At 45.7% G+C, this 23,304-nt stretch overlaps 1 protein-coding gene across 1 annotated transcript in view; it reads right to left on the minus strand.

Annotated features, from left to right (window-relative positions):
• NTSR1 (neurotensin receptor 1) overlaps positions 1 to 23,304 on the minus strand; it is a 254,658-nt gene that overhangs the window by 93,255 nt on the left and 138,099 nt on the right. Inside the window, exon 2 of the mRNA XM_033914412.1 lies at positions 15,372 to 15,573. Within this exon, the coding sequence (XP_033770303.1) occupies positions 15,372 to 15,573 (202 nt within the window). The remainder of the gene's footprint in view (positions 1 to 15,371; positions 15,574 to 23,304) is intronic.

Genomic DNA, 23,304 nt, shown 5'->3' on the forward strand with positions numbered 1-23,304 from the left:
CTTAAGCCCTAGCTCTGGGCGGGAAGATTGTCTTTTGGCCAGTACAATCCAACTGATCACAGCAGAAAACTCAAATTTAGGTTTAGGTCTATCCCATAGCAATATTTATTAATTTAAAAATTTATATACCACATAAAACTATGCGGTTTAGACCTGGATTTTTGGAATTGACAGCTGGATCCATCCAACAAGGAGGATCCCACTGTATTTGAATTATTTACATGTGGCTTGAACTTTGTACATAATTTTGAAACAGTTGAAAGAAACTGTTATTGTTCAAATGTATTGTCTCTTCTGTGTTCCAAGAAGAAGTAAAGATTGGAGTTATTCTTTCAATTACCGGTGTGGTCTGAATTCATTTAGAGAAGTGAGTGGAAGTTTGGTGCAAGCAAGGTTTCTGTGAAGCAGTAGCGTATCTAGGGTATGTGACACCTAGGGCCGATCATTTTTTAATACCTCCCCATATAAAATTTTTTTTTTTTGCAATTTTATTTATTTTAATATCCCGTTCTTCCCAGGGAGCTCAGAATGGGTTACAGTTTAACATTCACATTATTACAATATAACACTACATAGAGTTATAACCTCTTCAACCCTATGCTGGTGCTGTGGTGTAAACAAAATAAACAAAAAAAAACTTTTCCTCTCTCTGTTAATTCCTAGCTCACGCTTGCTGTCTAACACCAGCTCTGGTAGGATATACATTTCAAATCTGACATATTGTAATCAAAAAATAAAAAATAAAAGTATTTTTCTACTTTTTGTTGTCTGGTCACTTTATTATTCAAATTATATTGATCCCAGGCTCTGGTTTCTGTTTGTCTTCTGTTAACTATCTCGCCAGGGTCTTCTGCCCATTTGATGTTTTCTTCTTTCTCAGTGCTCACCATCCATCTTCCATCTCTGTACCTTCTCTTCCACTGCCATATCCAACATTTCTTTCCCACTGTCACCATCTCTCTTCTCTTTCTCCCTGTCTTGTGCCCTGGGTTAAACCTCTCTATTCCCCTCTATGCAGCATCTCTTCCTTCCTCCCCTCCATTATCATGTGCAACATTTCTTTCTTTCTCCTCATGCACCATCTCTCCCTGCCCTCCACCCTATGTCCAACATTTCTCCTTCTCTCTTCTCCATGCATGTCTCCCTCTCCTCCACCATATGCAGGATTTCTCCCTCACCCCTTTCTACCTCTTTGTTGCATCTCCCTCTTCTCTAGCCCATGTGCAATAATTTTTCCTCTCTCTTTCCCCCTCCCCGTACAGAAGTTTTCCATCCCACCTTCCTATCCCCTTGTGTAGTAGGGCAGAAATTAAGGAGGGGACTCTAGATCCTCTCTCCTCCTTGTTTCATCCCTCTAATCATCTCTCCTGCCATTACTACCACACATAGAAACAACTTTAAATGACTTCTTCATACATCAAAACACAGTCCTTTACCAAATATAGAACTGGGAACGCCAATAAATTAAACTCAGCAAGAGAAAGAAAAACAGATATGCACTTTTTGTACTGAACACACAGGCCCTTGTCTAAGTGCTGAGTTGGAGGGTGATCACGAGGTAAAAGCATGTACCTTTCTTTGTATCCACCAATGTAAAAGCATGTACCTTTGTACCCACCAATCATTAGGTGTGTAAACGAGGGAGTTACTATGATGTCATTAGCTTAGAAGCATAATAAAAAGGGACTCGGAGCTAGCCCCTGGCAGTGCCTCCATCCCGACTCTAAGACTGCGTGTGTGTGTTTCTTGTGTGACATCCCTACAGTCTTGGGCCCAGAAATTCCTAAAATTAGCCCCCTCCCTTGCTGGTAGGGATTCCAAAGTGCTACCAGTTGAAGACCACCACCTCAGAAATCTCCAAGCTCTGCAGCTAGCAGCAATGTCCCCTAGCTGCCACCAGTTGCAGAACTTCAAGAGTTCTGGCTAATGGACTGAAGGAAGAGGTCTTCAGCTGCCAGGGTTTTGGGATACCCATCTGCTTAGTTATTCCCCCATCAGCTGTCTGCCAAACCACTGAACACAAAACAAAGATCTGTGATAAATAAATCCCAAAGCTAACATATTCCAGTTAATAAATTTAAAATAGAATACTTTTTCTACCTTTGTTGTCTGGACATTTTATTTTTCCATCATGTTGGTCCCATTTTGTCACTTCTGTTTTCCTGTATCTTCTGATAATTATCTTTCTAGTGGCTGCTGTCCATATGCCTTTTTTCCTCTCTCCTGTCTTGTTTCATTCCCTGTCTACACCTGTCTGATATATTGATCATTCCTTTATTAGCTTTTCTTACCCTTTTTTCCTTTCTACCTCTCCATCCACTCAAATTTCACCCTTCTTTTAACTTTCAGCTACCTACCAACTTTCAATCTCCATTTCTCATTCTCTAGCTCTCCCATTTCCCATCTCACTCCTTTCCCAGCCTCCTGTTTCCTTCTTCCTACTCCCCATTATCACATTTCTACCACTGTATTCACTTCTCGCTCACTGTTGTCTCATTCATCTTCTTGTCATCTCCCTTTTGACCTCTTCCATATGGCTCCATCAGTTCCAGAATCCCCCTCCCTCTCTCCACTCTTGTCAGGCTATATCTCTGTCCCCTTTCTTATCATACCTCTCTTCCTTCCTGCCCTCCCATGTGTCCATCTCTTCTTCTTCTATCCTAACCCCTCCCCTACCATGGTTCAACATTTCTCCCTCTCTTTTCTGTCCTTCTTCCCTGAATAAGATGGAAGGATAAGATGCTGAATAAGATGGAAGGAATATGGTACATCTCTCTCTTCCTTCCTCCCCCATACCTAACATTTCTCCCTCCTTTCCATCCAAAGTCCCAACTTCTTTCCCTTTCTCTTCCCAACTGCCCTCCTATCTCTCTCCATCCCTCCCTGGTCCACCATCTCCCCCTCTCTCTTCCCAACTACCCTACCCTCCCACCCTATATCTTTCTCTCTCCCCCCCCCCCCCAGGTCCACCATCTCTCCCTTTCTCTTCATAAGAACACAAGAATATAAGAATAGCCTTACTGGACCAGACCAATGGTCCATCAAGCCCAGTAGCCCGTTCTCATGGTGGCCAATCCAGGTGACTAGTACCTGGCCAAAACCCAAGGAGTAGCAATATTCCATGCTACTTATCCAGGGCATGCAATGGCTTCCCCCCATGTCTTTCTCAATAACAGGCTATGGACTTTACCTCCAGAAAATTGTTCAAACCTTTTTTAAAACCAGCTACATTATCCGCTCTTACCACAACCTCTGGCAATGGGTTTCCCGAGCTTAACTATTCTCTTAGTGAAAAAAATTTCCTCCTATTGATTTTAAAAGTATTTCCCTGTAACTTCATCAAGTGTCCCAACTGTCCTCCCTTCAAGTGGTTCTTTCTCCCTCCCTCCACACCATCCCGCATCAAACTTTTCTCCTTTTCTCTTGTCTCCCACCAGACCTTTGCCTACCATCTTTCTAAATCTCCTGTTTCTGGGCCCCACAATTTCTGCACCTATATGTCACCTCTCTTACCCCCAGTCTGGAACTTTTTTAAACCCTTCCACTGTTGTACTTTAAAAAAAAAAAAGCTAGCTAGTTCAGAGGGCTTCTTCAGCCGGCATGCCTTGCCTTTCCCCTTCTTTTGGCACTGCTCCGACATTGCCCTGTCTTCCCTATCCCACTGATAAACTGACCAAAGTGCTGCCCGTGGCCTCCTCCACGCGTACTTTCCGCTGCATTCCGCCCCCAAAGATACAACTTCCTATTTCCTCTTGTGCTCGGATCACAGCAGAAGGAAAGGACAAAGGAGTCCATGGGCAGCTGTTCGGTCAGTTTGTCAGCAGGATAGAGCGACAGGGCGACGGCGGGCTGACGCCAAAAGAAAGGGATAGGCAAGCAGACCTATAGGGGGCCCCCCCAAGCTGTGGGGCCCTAACACCAGCCCAGCTTCCATCCCCCTGTGCTGCACCTCTGAACCCGACCATCCCCTTCCCCCTATAAGAATTTTTGTGGACCACTCCGCAATGGCTTCTCTCTGCTGCATCATCAGTGACATGGTAGATGGAAGGCCCCGGCAGGCTACAAGAAGTAAAGCATTCTCTCGTTGGCAGCCTTAACTCCCTGTTCTTCTGGCATCGGGCTTATCCTCCTGCTTCTGCAAAGGCAGGACCTGGCAGAGAGGAAGGCCAGACACCGTTAGAGCAGTGAAGTTCCCAGACCATGATGCCAACCCCAGGATCACCCCGTTATGGTCTGCATCCAGGGCGGACTGCCCACCCCAACCCCCCCCCCCCCCTTGGTATGCCACTGCTGTGGAGCCCAAACCTAAACAGCTGGCTCCTGCTGTGGTCTTCAAAATACCTTTATGCGCCCTCTGTCAGCATCTGGGAAGAACAGGGGGGTCACATTTGTTAACTGGTCATTTTTGTAATTATGTTGGTCCCAGTCTCTGTTTATGCTTTCCTCTGTCAAACTCCTCTTGCTGTGCCTCTGAAGCAGGGATGATCCCACCCCACAGAGACCTAGCAAGAAGGGCTTAGCGGTCCCAGCATATCATCTCTAACACAATAGAGTTTTAAGATCAGGTTCTGGAGATTTGAGAAACAAGGATAAGGATCTATGAAACCTCAGAGCAAGAGAGGCTCTGTGGCTCCATCATATTACCTCTCAGAGGGAGCTTATGGCATGGAGCCACCATATCCCTCTTACTTATTCTCTGAGGCTGGGAAGCTTTCTCCCCTAGAGGAAAAGGATGAAGGCCTCAGCCAGTGGTGTAGTAAGGGGGGTGTGAGGGGGCCGTCTTGCTAAGGGAGTGGCACCCCTCTTCCTCTCCACCCCCCTGCTCCTCTCTTTGCTGTGCGTGCATGCCCTTTGCCTTTCCCTTACCTTTCTCACTTCCCCGGCGCGAGGTTGCTGCGCGCATCGACATTGACGCTCTCTCTGATCTCACTTCCGGGACCCGCACCTAGAAAGTGACATCAAAGGGAGCAGCATGCTCATGCAAATGAAGTTAAAAAGGGAAGGGGGGTGGGGGCGGGGCGTGTGTGTGTGGGGGTGCCCCTCACCCTTACTACACCACTGGGTTTAGCAGAACCAGAGTATTGCCTTCCAACCCCAGGAAAACAGCAATAGGAGCTTGGCAACCCCCGACATATCACCTCTCAAACCCAGAGCAAATAACAAGAGACACTCAACAGCACCATCACATTACCTCTTGGTGCTGGAAGCTAATAGGTTGGGGCTGCCATGTCCCTCTTGCTGTTTTTCTGAGGGTGGGAGCTCCCCAGAGACAAAGGAAGGACTCAGTAGCTACAGGATATCAATTCCTACCCTCAAAGAAACAACAAGAGGAGCTTGGCAGCTCCATTCAGCTTTCTAATGACAGCTGCTTCCCCCTCCCTTTCCCCATACACACTCCTGTCTCTCTCCCCTATTATGCCTTTTTTGTTGTATTCTCTTGTTTCCTAAATTTCCTTAACTCCACACCAGTCTTCAGTCCTGCTTTCCCTTGCAGTTTATTGGCTGGCTAAGGAATGTCTGACTAAAGGTGTCCCTTAAGATACTAGTTCTGCCTCCTTTGCAGTTTATTGGCTGGCTAAAAAATGTCTGACCAATGGACTGCAGGGGGAGGAGGGAGCAATAGCTGTAGAGATAGAGAATGAAACGGTGGCTGTTACCTGCAGTAATCCGCGGGTTCAGTCCTGCTTTCCCTTGCAGTTTATTGGCTGGCTAAGTAATGTCTGACTAAAGGTGTCCCTTAAGATACTAGTTCTGCCTCCTTTGCAGTTTATTGGCTGGCTAAAAAATGTCTGACCAATGGACTGCAGGGGGAGGAGGGAGCAATAGCTGTAGAGATAGAGAATGAAACGGTGGCTACCTGCAGTAATCCGCGGGTAACCGTGGGTAACCCGCCAAAACGTGGGGAATAAATAGTGTTCACCGCGGCTACGGGGGCAAGGCCATTCACCGCCGAAATGATGAGAAAAAAACAGTGTTCACCGCGGCTATGGGGCATGGTCCTGTCCCCGCAGTTAAGGGAGGGAATGCCTGTCACCGATTGCGCTCCCTCCCTCCTTACTGATCGCCTCTGCTGCCCAGTCCAAAATCTCCCTCCCTTTCTCCTGCACTATCGCCACCACCACCCCATCCAAGCATCTCCCTCCCTCCTTACTGATCGCCGCTGCTGCCGCCATCCAATCACTGCCGCCCTGTCCAAGCATCTCCCTTTCTCCCTCCCTGCCCCTTACCTTCATGGCAGGCTATTTCTAAATTTCCTTCCTACGAATAGCCGGAGTGTTGAAGTTGGGTGTCGCTGCCATAAAGTTCATCTCTGACGCAACTGGAAATTGCATCAGAGACGACCTATCCTACAGCTGCTCGTAGAAAGGAAATTTAGAAATCGCTTGAAACGAAAGTAAGGGGCAAGGAGGGAGAAAAGGAGGAAAGGTGGTGTGGGGAGGAACAGATGCTGAAGGGAACTAGGGAACAGAGAGTGGGGAGAAGATGCTGGAAGGGAAGAAGATAGAGATACCAGACTATGGGGGGAGCGGAGGGAAGAAGATGGGTGCCAGATCAATTGAGGTGGGCGGTGGGGGTGGAGGGAGAGATGAAAGGGAGAGGCACAGTAATAGAGCAAATGGAAGATGCAGAGAAAAGGCAGACAGTGGATGGAAGGAATTGAATGAGAAGATGAGGAAAGCAGAAATCATACAACAAAGGTAGAAAAAAAAATTATATTATTTATTTTTTTGCTTTAAGTTAAAGTAGTACATTAGTTGTGTTGATAAAAATTTATAAACAAAGCCCTGCCAGCTTAACGTCTCTTTCTCTATTTCAGCAGCCAGAACTTTGACTTATAAAGAAGGAATAAGCTAAATATTGGAGTACTGAGGCTTGTATGGATGCTGCAGGGACAGTGGTCGCGTGGACAGGGATGGGGCGGTGACGGGGACGGGATGGGATGGGGCAGGGACGGTGGTCGCGGGGACGGGGACAAATTATTTTTCCCCATGCCTATGTAGAGACACAGCCTTTCTTCCTGCTTTCCCCTGGAGCTCTACATCTGAAGATTTAGGTTCTAATGTCTTTGCAGTGCTGGAAAGAATATTAAGGGTGCTTTAGCACCCACAAAGCTGGCACCTATGACCCCTGAGCTGCTAATAAATTTTTCAGCATTATAGACAATGATATGCTTCTGGGCATTGCAGTGCTTCTATTTAATCGTTGGGAAGGAATACCACTGACCTAATTTACATCCATTTAAATACAATTTGCATCCATCTTTGGTGCATACGTTAACACCAGTGATTCAGACATCTAAGCATTTGGTGTTGTATAACATGTGTAAACTTGGCGTTAACTGCATGTTAACGCCGGTGGTAGTTTTGACCTTCAGCTGTTCAGAGCATAATGATCTATTCTGAGAATATAGCATAATTCAGGGGCAAAGCTGTACAAATTTGTAAAAATAAGGATTAAAAGGTCACAATTAATTATTCATATTTCCAGCATTTGATTTTCACTCTTCACCTAAAGAGCCTAAGATATGTTACAATATAAAACAATTCAACATTAAAAATCTCCCAACCCAAGATCACTCCCCCGCCTGTTAAGAACAAGCCTCTAAACTAGGAGTCAACTTTGCTAAGGATAAATCACCTCTCAGTCCTTCCTTTTCCCTCCCTCACCTTCGGCCACAAATGTAGGGATTAGAGCCTTAAGATCATGGGCTGGAGCTTTGGAAAACAAGGGTGAGAATCTGTAAATCCTCAAAGCAGAGCAAGACCTAGGGTAAGGGGCTAGCTTTGTGACTCGGAGCACAGCTGTTAAGAGATGAGGAGGGTCAGAGCTGCAAGAACAGAACAGACACACTGGATGAGGAATGGAAACATTTTAGATGAAGAGCAAGCACTGCTTTTTCTCACGCATTATTAATTTATGGAACAATCTTGCCATGAGCCTCTGCCCCTGAGGGAATCCAGATTAGATTCCTGTCAGACAAGAACATGACTGGGAGCACCTGCTGAGACAGGAGGACACTAGACGAGAGGACAGAAAGGACCCTGGCTTTTACACCACCTTTCTTGCAAAGCAGGGTTCAGCAGGAGCACACACTGGAAGAGCAATCCAGTACTGACAGCTGCCGGTGTAAAACTGAAGTGGGAGGCAACATGGGAAAAACGTAGGAGGTATGAGATGCGTTGAACTGGCAGTGCAGGAGATCTCTCCCTAAAGTGTCTTTTTACTAGGGCTCGGTTCCATTTATAGAAAACTTTACATTGCACATTTGGAAATATTCTGAGGTTTCTCATAATGTCAGCCTAGGACCTGATGACACGGTGACAAAATTCATCACCGTTCCCGTCCCCATGGATAACCGTGGGAAATAATCCCATGTCATTTTCTAGTGTCTATTTCAACCTCGGTCCTTCTACACCAGCATTCTTCAAAGCAAAGCTTGCGGGTCAGTGGTTGTGGCCATTCATACTCTGATTTTTCCCTTTCTCCTTAAAGAATGACATGAAGATGGTTACCCGCGGTTATCCACGGGGACAGGAACGGTGATGAATTTAGTCACGTGTCATTCTCTAACCTGATATTCAGCCCATGGTGGTAAGCAATTTGTAACCCTGAATTAACTCTAGATATTCAATGATGGGGTATATCCAGCCTCCAATATTGAATATCCAGGTTAGAGCGGCAACTCAAAATTAACTGGGTACCAGCCAATATTCAGACTAGTGTCTGGTTAACTCAGTGGACAAAGCAGTGTTATTTGTTCAGTAGTGACTCCGCTCAAACTCTGCTTTTGACCAACCCTTAACTCAGGGGTAGATTCATTAAGCAAACCGATCGTGTACCGATCGATTTGCAACCCCTTTGCGACCCAATTCACTAACCTCGGTCCCGACCATCCTCCGATCCACGCATGCAAATGAGGGGGAACGACATTCAAATATAGGCAGGCAGCAATTCACTAAAAAAACCAAACTGCAACACCGACTGAGCTGGCCGATCAACAAACAAGCGACTGCTGGGGACCAGTCGTTCCCGACTACATCTCCTGCTCTCTGCCCCAACTTTCCTGCTGTCTGCCTCGACTTTCCAGCTATCTCTGTCCCTGACTCTCCAGCTCTCTCTGCCCCGACTTTCCAGCTATCTCTGCCCCTGACTCTCCAGCTCTCTCTTACCAGACTCTCCAGCTCTCTCTGCCCCGACTTTCCACTCTCTCTGCCCTGACTTTCCAGCGCTCTCTGCCTGTCTCTCAAGCTCTCTCTGCCACTGACCCTCTAGCTCTCTCTTACTCGACTCTTCAGCTCTCTCTGCCCTGACTTTCCAGCTCTCTCTTACCCGACTTTCCAGCTCTGTCTGCCCCGACTTTCCAGCTCTCCCCTGACTCTCCAGCTCTCTCTGCTCCTGACTCTCCAGCTCTCTCTGCCCCAACTTTCCAGCTCTCTCTGCCCCGACTTTCCAGCTCTCCCCCTGACTCACCAGCTCTCTCTTACCCAACTCTCCAGCTCTCTCTGCCCCGACTTTCCAGCTCTCTCTGCCCCTAACTCTCCAGCTCTCTCTTACCTGACTCTCCAGCTCTCTGCCCTGACTATCCAGCTCTCTCTTACCCGACTCTCCAGCTCTCTCTTACCCGACTCTCCAGCTCTCTCTGCCCCAACTTTCCAGCTCTCTCTGCTCCTGACTCTCCAGCTTTCTCTGCCCCCGACTCTCCAGTTCTCTCTTACCCGACTTTCCAGCTCTGTCTGTCCTGACTTTCCAGCTCTCTCTGCCCCCGGATCTCCAGCTCTCTCTGCCCCCGGCTCTCCAGCTCTCTCTGCCCCGACTTTCCAGCTCTCCCCCTGACTCACCAGCTCTCTCTTACCCAACTCTCCAGCTCTCTCTGCCCCTACTTTCCAGTTCTCTCTGCCCCCAACTCTCCAGCTCTCTCTGCCCCGACTTTCCAGCTCTCTCTGCCCCTGACACTCCAGTTCTCTCTGCCCCTGACTCTCCAGCTCTCTCTGCCCCTGACTCTCCATCTCTCTCTGCCCTGACTTTCCAGATCTCTCTGCCCCAACTTTCCAGTTCTCTCTGCCCCTGACTCTCCAGCCCTCTCTGCCCCTGACCCTCCATCTCTCTCTGCCCTGACTTCCCAGATCTCTCTGCACCAACTTTCCAGTTCTCTCTGCCCCTGACTCTCCAGCTCTCTCTGCCCCTACTTTCCAGTTCTCTCTGCCTCCGACTCTCCAGCTCTCTCTGCCCCTGACTTTCCAGCTCTCTCTGCCCCTGACTCTCCAGCTCTCTCTGCCCTGACTCTCCAGCTCTCTCTGCTCCTGATTCTCCAGCTCTCTCTGCCCCCGACTCTCCAGCTCTCTCTGCCCCAACTTTCCAGTTCTCTCTGCCCCCGACTCTCCAGCTCTCTCTGCCCTGACTTTCCAGCTCTCTCTGCCCCCGGCTCTCCAGCTCTCTCTGCCCTTGGCTCTCCAGCTCTCTCTGCCCCAACTTTCCAGCTCTCTCTGCCCCAACTTTCCAGCTCTCCCCCTGACTCACCAGCTCTCTCTTACCCAACTCTCCAGCTCTCTCTGCCCCTACTTTCCAGTTCTCTCTGCCCCCAACTCTCCATCTCTCTCTGCCCCGACTTTCCAGCTCTCTCTGCCCCTGACACTCCAGCTCTCTCTGCCCCTGACTCTCCAGCTCTCTCTGCCCCTGACTTTCCAGCTCTCTTTGCCCTGACTTTCCAGATCTCTCTGCCCTGACTTTCCAGCTCTCTCTGCCCCTACTTTCCAGTTCTCTCTGCCCCCAACTCTCCATCTCTCTCTGCCCCGACTTTCCAGCTCTCTCTGCCCCTGACATTCCAGCTCTCTCTGCCCCTGACTCTCCAGCTCTCTCTGCCCCTGACTTTCCAGCTCTCTTTGCCCTGACTTTCCAGATCTCTCTGCCCTGACTTTCCAGCTCTCTCTGCCCCTGACACTCCAGCTCTCTCTGCCCCTGACTCTCCAGCTCTCTCTGCCCCTGACTCTCCATCTCTCTCTGCCCTGACTTTCCAGATCTCTCTGCCCCAACTTTCCAGTTCTCTCTGCCCCTGACTCTCCAGCCCTCTCTGCCCCTGACTCTCCAGCTCTCTCTGCCCCTGACTCTCCAGCTCTCTCTGCCCCTGACTCTCCATCTCTCTCTGCCCCTACTTTCCAGTTCTCTCTGCCTCCGACTCTCCAGCTCTCTCTGCCCCTGACTTTCCAGCTCTCTCTGCCCCTGACTCTCCAGCTCTCTCTGCTCCTGATTCTCCAGCTCTCTCTGCCCCCGACTCTCCAGCTCTCTCTGCTCCAACTTTCCAGCTCTCTCTGCCCCAACTTTCCTGTTCTCTCTGCCCCCGACTCTCCAGCTCTCTCTGCCCTGACTTTCCAGCTCTCTCTGCCCCTGACTCTCCATCTCTCTGCCCCTGACTCTCCAGCTTTCTCTGCCCTGATTTTTCAGCTCTCTTTGTCCTGACTTTCCAGATCTCTCTGCCCCTGACACTCCAGCTCTCTCTGCCCCTGACTCTCCAGCTCTCTCTGCCCCTGACTCTCCATCTCTCTCTGCCCCTACTTTCCAGTTCTCCCTGCCTCCGACTCTCCAGCTCTCTCTGCCCCTGACTTTCCAGCTCTCTCTGCCCCTGACTCTCCAGCTCTCTCTGCTCCTGATTCTCCAGCTCTCTCTGCCCCCGACTCTCCAGCTCTCTCTGCTCCAACTTTCCAGCTCTCTCTGCCCCAACTTTCCTGTTCTCTCTGCCCCCGACTCTCCAGCTCTCTCTGCCCTGACTTTCCAGCTCTCTCTGCCCCTGACTCTCCATCTCTCTGCCCCTGACTCTCCAGCTTTCTCTGCCCTGATTTTTCAGCTCTCTCTGGCCTGACTTTCCAGCTCTATTTGCCCAGACTTTCCAGTTCTCCCCTGACTCTCCAGCTCTCTTTGCTCCTGACTCTCCAGCTCTCTGCCCCCGACTCTCCAGCTCTCTCTGCCCCGACTTTTCAGCTCTCTCTGCCCCGACTTTCCAGCTCTCTCTGCCTCGACTTTCCAGCTCTCTCTGCCCCTGACTCTCCAGCTCTCTCTGCCCCGACTTTCCAGTTCTCTCTGTCCCCGACTCTTCATCTCTATCTGCCCTGACTTTCCAGCTCTCTGCCCCTGACTCTCCAGCTTTCTCTGCCCCCGACTCTCCAGCTCTCTCTGCCCCCGACTCTCCTGTTTTCTGCCCCAAGCGCTGCCCTGCTTCTGTCCCGGCCTTTCCCCGCAATATGAGCTTGTGGTTTTAACCTGTGGGTTTAAAGCGGGTTAAAACCACGGGCTTGCTAAAAAGTTAAAAGTAAAGTTAAAAAAAAAAAGGTTGCTGCTCTTCGACGCATGCGCTTCTACAGATGGTCTGCGCATGCGTGGGGATCGCTATACAGCGATCTGGGTAGTCGGTTGGTGGCATGATTCAGATTGTCATTTGCATGAGGGCGATTCATGAATCAGCCCCCTGGACATGGATTGGATCGCTCATGGATCGGATCCAATCCATGCCCTTAGTGAATCTGGGCCCTAGTTGGTTAGAGATTGAACAGTTAGAGCTGATATTCAATGGCATCACCCAGTTTATTGCCTCTGAAATTCAACAGCCTATCAGCTCAACAGGATTTAACCAGGCAACAGTCTCTCCTGCCTGGTTAAATCTCTGAATATTGACCCCTTATCAGTCAATGTTCGCCTCTCCCTCCCTCATGATCCTGATTCTTCCTCCCACCTCCAATGTCACGAAGGTGTCTGTGGTGCTCATTTTCAAAGCAGATGGAAGTTTTAAAATTCTTTAAAACATGTCCATCTGCTAAAAACATCCAAATCCTGATTTTGGAAAGTCAGAATTTGGATGTTTCACATTGCAGTTCATCCAAAATAGCACGGGAATGTGTTATGGGCATATTCTGGGCAAGACTAGGGAAAGCCCAAGAGCAGAACGACCAACAGTAATTTTTGAATGGGGGGAAAAGTGCCTATATATATATATAGGCATTTTCCCCCCATGTTATATATATATAACATGGCAGGGGTGGGCAACTCCGGTCCTCGAGGGCCAGAATCCAGTTGGGGTTTCAGGATTTCCCCAATGAATATGCATGAGATCTATTTGCATGCACCGCTTTCAATGCACATTCATTGGGGAAATCCTGAAAACCCGACTGGATTCCGGCCCGTGAGGACCGGAGTTGCCCACCCTTGCCCTAGGGGATTAAGGAGGGGCAATTGCCATAATCCCTCCCCTGGTCAGCTGCTCAAGTTCAACAGCTCTATGTCAACTGCCGGCATTATGGCCATTCTGAATAGAGCAATAAGTAGGTCGTAGGAATAATCTAGTGGTTAGTGCATAGGAATGTTAACTAAGAGACCCAGATTCAAGTCCCACTTCAGCTTTTTAAAATATGTATAATTATGAGTCTTCCAGAAACAGAAACATACCTGCTATATCTAACTATGTAAGATACCTGCAAGGCTTAGGTAGTTTTCAGGTCCTGGAGGGACCACATTTACAAAAAAAAAAAAAAATTCTAGTGGGATTTTGAACCTGTTCTGCATGACTAATCTTCTACCAACCTCGCTACGCTCATGTCACCCCTCTCCTTTTCACTGGCTCTCTATCTGCCATCGTATACAGTTCAAGATCTTATTGCTGACCTAAAAGTGGGTTCATTCTGCTGCCTCTCAATATCTCTCCTCACTTTTCTCTCTTTATACACCTCCCAGAGAACTCCATTCCTCAGATATGTCACTCTTAACGTTACCCTTCTCCTCCATTGCCAATTCCAGATTTCGTTCCTTTCATCTAGCTGCCCCCTATGGCTGGAATAAATTACCCGAGTTTGTCCATCAAGCCCCTTCCCTTGTTTAAAAGCAGACTGAAACCCCACCTTTTTGATATAGCTTTCAATCCTTAACCCTACTCCTCTGCCCTCCAACCCAGCCAGCTGATTAACCGTTCCCCTTAACTGTATCCATGACATCTTGTTTGTCTGTCTTGCCTGTTTAGATTGTAAGCTCTTTCGAGCAGGGACTGTTTTCTTACTCTCTGTGACACTGTACAGTGCTGCGTGCGTCTGGTAGCACTATAGAATAATTGATAGTAATGGTATTAAGCTATTCCTCTCTTCTACAGGGATGTCTGTGTGGCCATATTTTTGAAAATGATGCCAGATGGACATTCATGTCCCTGGTTTCTTGCCATTCAAAAGTTGGACATTTCCCTGGCTATTTCATTTCCCTGGCTATTTATTTTGGATGTTTTCAGTGCAGAAACCTCCATCTCATAGCCATAATCGAGGAAATTTAGACCTTTTTCCTGTTCAGTATGGATATGAAATGGCTGATTTTTTGGATGTTATGAGCTTGACTCTTTTTTTTTTTTAATGACATAGATATATATATTTTTAAATGTCCCTCCATGTGTCTTTATAAAATAGAGTGTATATAGCCACTTTTTCATCCTTCACATGCAGGCACCTTTTTACGAAATTATCTTCATAATGTATTTAGAGTTCAGTAAGTTAGGCTGGAACAATCTTATGGAAACCCCTAACGCCATCAGAAATGTATTACTTCACGTAAAAATATATAACTAATGTAGCCTTTTCAAAATGGGTGGAATGTGATCATCTGTCCTTATTCCTGCCTGGCACTTGTATTATAAAGCAATTGCAAATATGTAATAAATCCAGTCCCTCGAGTCTTTATGCAATTGAAGGATTATTCCAACAGCACCTGTGCTCCACTTTCTTCATAACTTGGAAAGTTAAGTACTCTGTTAAACCTGGACCACATGGGGGGGGGGGGGGGGAGATATACAGACCAGATACCACTTAGCCCTTTAGCCAGCACTGCTGTCCTATAAATAGAAATGAAATATTTAGTTCTGTGTGGGCTCACTTCCTTAAGACAGCACCCAGGAGGAGAGAGAGCAGTGTATTGACTGCACTGCTGGTCCTTTTATTTTTTTTAGAGCTTTAAAAAAATGTCATTTGGCTTCTGAAAATGGACATAAAGCAGTGGGCCTTTTTATTTCACAAAGTAGAGTTTTGTTCCATTTCATTTTCAATCTTTGCTAATAATTTACAAGATGGAAACTAGAAGGCTTCATTATGAATGAGTCCTTAGGAACTTGCAAGCAACGGTATCACCTGATTTTAACAACCTACAGAACCAGCGAGTTAGAAATAAATTCGTTTGCAATGAGATTTAAAAAGCATGGAATGTGATTCATCAAACATTGTTTCACATTTTATATTGCTGGGAAAATCTGTGATAAATCATAGCATCTAGTACCATGTTAACTAAAGCTGTTGTTTTTGTCTGCTTAATAATGTTTGAGACAAAAAGATACCCATCAGGGCCCCAAGAGTACATACGTAGTACGCGGACTCCATGTTTCAGGGACTGCACACGGCTGGGCTCTACTGACATGCTGAGCATAGTCTGCTGACCTCCAATGCTGCAGGCCTGACTCTCTTGATGGGCTTGCTTAAACATGATCATCAGCTGGTTGGCAATGACTGTATTCAACACTGAAATAAGGACCATTGGAAACACAAAAGAAAGGAAGGCGTTCACCTGCAGAAAGATAAGAATGCAGGATCACAGGGTTATTTGGCACAGATCATTTATTATACTCAGAGATCATTTTACAAGAGAAGAGCTCAGCTAGGGTTCCAAATGGCTCCAGAAAATGGAGGACGGATTGAGACATTTGGGTTTTACTTCTATTGCTTTCAATGGAAGTAAAACCCATATGTCCCTTTATTGGGAAGCCATATGGTAACCCTAAGCCAGTGGTCTCAAACTCGCCGCCCGGGGGCCACATGCGGCCCGCCAGGTACTATTTTGAGGCCCTCAGTATGTTTATCATAATCACAAAAGTAAACTAAAACAGTTTCTTGATCATATGTCTCTTTAGCTATAAATTACAATATTATTATTAAGACTTGGCCAAAAGGAAAGATTTATAAACTATAGTTTTACCTCATGCAAAATTGTCATTTCTTTAATATGACATTAACTATTTTTTTCTGCGGCCCTCCAAATACCTACAAATCCAAAATATGGCCCTGCAAAGGGTTTGAGTTTGAGACCACTGCCCTAAGCTCACCTGAAATGTTTGTAAAGTAAATTCTACTCATAGAACAGTGCTCAGAAGCCATGAACACCCCACCTGAGAGGCAATTTTCAAATCATTTACATATGTAAATACTAGCAGAGTACCCTCCTTAAATTGGTTGTTTGAAGAGTGCTCTCCCTTAATGTCAAAAATATGTGAGCTGTTTTACAATGCGCATCCTTTTAGCAGCACTGAGAGGTGGCATTTCCGGGGGGTGTAGTTAGGTCATGGAAGTGTGAATAACATGTATATATGATATTTCCAAACTTATCAGCATTTATTTTACAGAAAAAGATCCAGCAGAAAGAAGTGCAAAGGTACACAGGTATGGTGTCTTCAGGGCAAGTCTGGAAGTGAAAATACGGCACGCTTTCTCTTGGAAAATTGTCAACAAGTCTGAAGGTAGAAAATGGCCACAGACTCCATCCCAAAGTACAATAGCACAACAAAGTTTTCTCTTCCCTACTAAATATATATCCAGCTATGATATGTTTGGAAAGTGCTGCATCAATACACCGGGGTTTTGTCTTTTTGGTGGCCTGGATACTGAGAGTGAGATGATAGTATATACATAAGTTTAAATGAAGAAATAAAACATGTTCTCATTTTGTTGAAGAAGACCATGTAGACAAGATAGTCATGTGGTAACCTGACTATATCTTGGAGATTCTGCATTTGAATTGAAAAATTTTCTGACTTTCATTGTTTTTCTCCCATCCTTTGCTTGCATTGGTGCTTAGATCTTCTGAGGAATAAAGCATTTAGGCTCTGGGAATCAGTGGTGACCGAATAAAATAAAGAAAAAAACCAAAGTGGCACAAAGGACCTGATGAAAGCCACCAGGGCCAAGGAATAAATAAAGAGTTGTCTAATGGTTAGAGGAGAACCAGAGGGACCTGGTTAAAACCCCTGTGCAGCTTGTTGTGATTGTGGGCAAGTCACTTAACCCTCCATTGCCTCAAATACATAAGAACATAAGAATTGCCACTGCTGGGTCAGACCAGTGGTCCATCGTGCCCAGTAGTCTGCTCATGCAGTGGCCCTTAGGTCAAAGACTAGTGCTCTAAATGAGTCCAGCCTCACCTGCGTATGTTCCAGTTTAGCAGGAACCTGTCCAACTTTGTCTTGAATCCCTGGAGGGTGTTTTCCCCTATAACAGACTCTGGAAGAGCGTTCCAGTTGTTTACCACTCTCTGGATGAAGAAAAACTTCCTTACGTTTGTACGGAATCTATCCCCTTTCAACTTTAGAGAGTGCCCTCTCGTTCTCCCTACCTTGGAGAGGGTGAATAACCTGTCTTTATCTACTAAATCTATCCCCTTCAGTATCTTGAATGTTTCGATCATGTCCCCTCTCAGTCTCCTCTTTTCAAGGGAGAAGAGGCCCAGTTTCTCCAATCTCTCCCTGTACGGCAACAGATTGTGAGCTCTTTGAGGATAGGAAAATACCTAAATGTACACCACTTCTTTAGCTTTCAGGTTTGCAATGGATATGTAAAACTTTTTAAGGCGCAAATGTTGATAAGCCCCATTATTCTCTCCTCTGGCCCTGAGGCTCTGCAAGCTAGAAGACTGTTTACAAAGTTCTACTTATCTCGTTGTCATTTTCATGTTCTTACTCTTTTTCAAATTATTCTTAAATGAAAGAATGCTTTTCTTGAGATAGCTGGCTATCTTGCAAGAGTTATGGTGAAAGGAAGTTTTCCACATTTAGTTTTCTGCTGTTACAGTAAAATTTACAGCTGAATCAACATCTTGTCCTAGAGACAGAAGATCAATTCTATTCCCATTTTATATATTTTTTTATTTTCATCTGATCTGATTTTATAAAATTGATGAAAACAGTTTGGTTTTGCCGTAATGAGGAACCTAAGACAAATACGCAAATTCTTTAAAAGAGTACAATTCCAGCTCATAGTTCAATCCCTTATCCTAGGTATACTGGATTATTGCAATATTCTCTATCTCCCCTGCCCTGCAATAATGATCAAACAACTGCAAACAGTCCAAAATACAGCACTAAGACTCGTCTACTCCCTAAAAAAATACGACCACATCACTGAAGCTTTCATGAGCTCACACTGGCTCCCAATCCAGGAAAGAATACTATTCAAATTTTACTGCACGCTATTTAAAACCATAAATAGTGACAGCCCAACCTACCTGAACAACCGACTCATCCATAATACCTCAACCAGTCATAGAAAATCTCACACCCCATTCACACACCCGCCAATCAAAGAAGTTAAACGAAAAAAACTTTACGACGGACTCCTAGCCACCCAAGCAGCGAAACTGGATAACCAAATCTCCAATCTGCTAATTACAACCACGGACTACAAGCTATTCAGAAAAGAAATAAAGACCTTACTCTTCAAGAAATCCCTGCTTAAGTCTTAACACCACGATTCCATCATTCCCCCTTGCTTCTTAACTCCCTGAGAATACCCGCCCTCTTCACTAGTCATGACCACTGATCTCTTCTTATAACAGACCACTGTTCTCTTTATGTAACTGACCAACCTTAATTATTTTGTAATCCGCCTTGAACTGCAAGGTAATGGCGGAATAGAAATCTCTAATGTAATGTAATGTAATGTAATCATTGAAGTTAAGAAATGAATAAACAGCCATCTCAGAGATGGAGTCCATCCAAACCAGGAGTGGGCAGTCTCAGTCCTTGAGGGCTGCAACCCAGTCAGATTTTCCCCAATGAATATGCATGAGATCTATTTGCATGCATTGCTTGTATTGTATGCAAATAGATCTCATACATATTCATATTCTCGAAAATCAACCCAGTCTTTAAAAAATTTTTCAAATGACTTCTCAATATACTGGGAGCTGACCTTTTCTATACAGTGTCTCAAAAATCAACCCCGACATAATAATATGAGGAGGTGCTGAAAAGTTCTCAGCCCAACCATGAAGAGAATATGATTCAATCAATGATCTCAAACAATGTCAAAACAAAGGATTTCATTTCTGCAAACTGACACTTAACAAAATAAGAACACCTTTCAGTTACAATGGCAAAGTAACACTCAGAATTTAGAAGTTGGTTGGCTGGGCTGAGAACTTTTCAGTACCCCCTCGTAGTAGTAATAATAACAATAACAATAATCATTATTATTATTATTATTCTACATGGCACATAACACAATGATTTGTTTGGTATCACTGGAGAATCCAAGCTTAAATTCAGAAAGCTTCATAAAATGTAACTTGAACCAAGCAAAACTGTTTTCTGTAAATCTATCGTTGTCAAATCTGAGATTTCAAGGTTTTGTAGAAATTTGTCCAGCCTCGGTATAATGCTGCTTAAGGCTCCTACAACATGAGGGACAACTTACAATAGCTTGTTCCAGTGTAATTTTTGTGTCTCATACAGAAACAGACTTCTGCAACACTACCTGGTGTATTTGTGCATGGACTGATTGATGCACATCGGTTTATCCACCTGGCACATTTTGGATATGAATAAGAACAGATTTACCTTTTGCTATCTGCCTGGTACTTGTTACCTGGCCTGGCTACTACTGGAAAAAGGATACTGGTCCCAATGTTCTTTGGTCTGACTCAGTATGACTTTTTCTTATTTTCTTATGACAGTTTCCTTCATCTGAAATTTTTCAATATCTCTGCATCCATCAATCCTTGAGAATACCAGTGTGGATTTCCATTTCTGCAGATAAACAGTTAAGAGTCAAGTTCTCTCACCCCCCCAGGGTTACCAGATTTCCTCTTTAAAAAAAAAAATAAAGGACACTCGGTCCCATCTCATTCTGCCCCCAGCCCCGCCCCCAAACAAAGCTCACGTCTCTTTCCCCAAGCTCGGGGCAGCATCCAGAGGGTGCCTGCACATGCACAGACATTGGCGTGATGATGTAATGTGGATGTGTACATCCAAATGACGTTATCATATCGCAGAAGCCCTCCAGACATGACCTCGAGCTTGGGGACTTCTAAAACCCAAACAAGCTGCCAGGTTTTGGAAATCCCTCTGGGTATCCGGACAGTCCTCTACAAAGAGGGCATGTCTGGGTTTTCCCGGATGTCTGGTAACCCTACTCACCCCCCTCCCCCATCCTCTCACAGGACATTCAAATCTTCACCTTTGAATGAATATTGAAGAAACCATTGTGCTTAGGTGTCAGATAAAACCCAAACATTATTCATAGAAACATAGAAAAAGCGGCAGAAAAGGGCTATAGCCCATCAAGTCTGCCCATTCCAAGTATCCCCCCCTGAATTTACTCCCTTAAAATAGAAACATATGTTACAATCAAGAGCCCCAGAAGTTTACCACCAAAAGCAAAATATGTGACTTCTTTTTATCTGCTGGACTGCTTGGAGCTTTCTCCAGAATACCTAGAAACAGTTCTCCCATCTAACACTGACACCACAAACGCAGCTATGACATCCATATTTCTACACTTATATAAACCAGCTTCATCTATTTTTAGATTCTCTCACATCTTGGTATTTTTATTTCCCTGACATGTAAGTTTTTGAAACTGACAAGCCTGGAGATTAAGAATCATTTACAGACGAATGAAACAGATGCCCTGAAGACAGAAGTGGTGTTTTCATAAGTACAGGGTGAAACCCTTTTAGAAAATGGACCCTCAGATAATTCTGAAAATGTTCCCAACTGTTCTACTCACATGGACTTTAAGTTGAATGTGAAGCGTATTTACTGAACCCTTTCCAATTTCCTTTTACGAAACCGCGGGGAGCTGCATTGAATGGCCCGTGCTGCTCCTGACGCTCAGAGTTCCTATGAGTGTCAGGAGCAGCGCGGGCCATTCAGCGCAGCTCTCTACGTTAGAAACTGCTATCGCAGTTTCATAAAAGAGGGGGTAAATGCAGTATTTTTTGCCTTTAGAGCAACCTTAACTTGACATGGTGACAAATTTTTCCCTATCCCCGCACGAACTCAATCTCCCCGCCCTGTCCCCGTGAGTTCTGTCACTGTCCTTGCCCCATTCCTGTAAGCTCTGCCTTAACCGCACAAACCTCGAATACTTATGATTTTAAAGTATTTGAGGCTTGCACAGATGAGGTTGGAGCTTGCAGGAATGGGGCAGGGGCAGGAAAAGAACTCACTGGGATGGGAATGGGAAAATAAGTTCCCACGGGGATGGAGAAAAATTTGTCCCTGCGTCATTCTCTATAACAGTGTATCGCAAACTGTGTGCTGTGGCACACTAGTGCGCCTCCTGAGATCTCAGGTGTGCCGCGGCACACTGGGGAGGAGGAGAGGCACCGACATGGGCTGACTACTTACAGGACGTGCCTCTCGGTGTGAGAGGTGGTGAGTTGGTGCCGGCGTCTCCTCTCCGGCTCTCTTCCCTGCTGGCACTCCCACAGGCGTCTTGGGGCCCAACTGAAGGGTTGTCGCGCACGCGCGGATACTGATGTGATGATTCACACTTCCTGGTGCCTCGAGTTGCGGCCACTACCTTCGGTGTGCCACAGCTTAAGAAAGTCTGCAGGACACTGCTCTATAAGGTACCCAATTGCACAGCCTGTGCATTAAGAGCCTGATTCTATATATGCTGCCTAAAAAATCAGCGCCGACTAGGATGGTGCTAAGCATTAGAGAATGACACGGTGAGAAAATTCATCACCGTTTCCGTCCCCGCGGATAACCGTGGGAAAGCATTCCATGCCGTTCTTTAGTATCCATCTCAAACTCAGTCCTTCTACACCAGCGTTCTTCAATGCAAGGCTTGGGCCCATTCATACTCGGATTCTTCCCTCTCTCCTTAAAGAATGACATAGAGATGGTTCCCCGCGGTTATCCGCGGGGACAGGAACGGTGATGAATTTTCTCACCATGTCATTCTCTACTAAGAATATTCTACAAAATCATGCTTAGCGCTGCCTAAGTAGTGTTAGGTATCACTATGCGTACTAACTTGCAGGTTCATCCTATTTATGTCAGGGTTTTCTTAGCACCTAACTTTCAATTAGGTCCAATTAGCGCCAATTACAAGATGTTAATTGCCAATTGTTGGTGCCAATTAGGCGTGACGATATAGGCACCTAATTTTAGATGGATTACAGAATTTGGGGGCAAATGTATGTCGGGTGGGGGAGGGGGCGGTGCAGTGGGGGTGAGCCTAGCGTCTGCTCTGCACTTACCATAAAGAGCAGACACTTACCACAAGGGCCTAAGCTGAAAAACTGCATGAAAACATAGAAACATGATGGCAGATAAAGGCCAAATGGCCCATCCAGTCTGCCCATCCGCAGTAACCATTTTCTCTTCCTCTTTCTAAGAGATCCCATGCACCTATCCCAGGCTTTCTTGAAATCAGACACAGTCTCTGTCTCCACCATCTCTACCGGGAGCCTGTTCCACACATTTACCACCCTATCTTTAAAAACACTCCCAATCTAATCCCCCTGATCATGCACTCTTCCCTGACAGTATCCTTCATCGAGATCATACCTTCCTGACACAGAAGCTCCTCTAACACCAGAAACACCTCCAATCAGGAACCTTTGTTATTTGGGTAATGCAGTTTGCATTAAGAGCACAACTTTAGCCACCTAAAAGTGGCAAATTTATTTTTTCCAGCTAGATTTATCTGTCTAAAACCTGGTAAATCTTTTAAATATAAGAAGTAGGGGGGGCGGGGGAGAAAGTTATCAACATGGGCTACTGTTGAGTCGGTTATTTTAGTTCTCCTAGGTCAAGCAGGATGAGTCAGCCACATATGGTTGTGTGGCTGACTATCCTGCTGTCCACGGAAAACCTACGTTACAGGTAAGTAACTACACTTTCAGGGTCCTATTATTTTATGCAATGATACCCCATGCTAAAATAACTTCACTTGTAAAATAATCTGACTTAACTTTAGTCCACATTGATAACTCCCCCCCCCCCTAAATCCATGTGTTTATGAGAAGGAAAAAAGTCAGTAGGAAGTGATTTTGAATCCCAGAGCTGCAATGCACGCACTATTATTGCTACAATTCAAGTGAACATTATCTGGAAATATATGAAAAGCGCTGGCCTCATTTTTCTTACAATCTGAGCCATCTCTTAAGGGACAAGAATTAATGAAAGGATCAAACCATTCTCTGGATGAGAAATAGATATCTCTTTGCTTATGTAATAAACATATTTTAGATATCTTGCTACATGTTGAAGAAAGCCCTAAATTTATATATAGT

Source organism: Geotrypetes seraphini, chromosome 11 (assembly GCF_902459505.1).
Source record: "Geotrypetes seraphini chromosome 11, aGeoSer1.1, whole genome shotgun sequence".
NCBI lineage: Eukaryota > Metazoa > Chordata > Amphibia > Gymnophiona > Dermophiidae > Geotrypetes > Geotrypetes seraphini.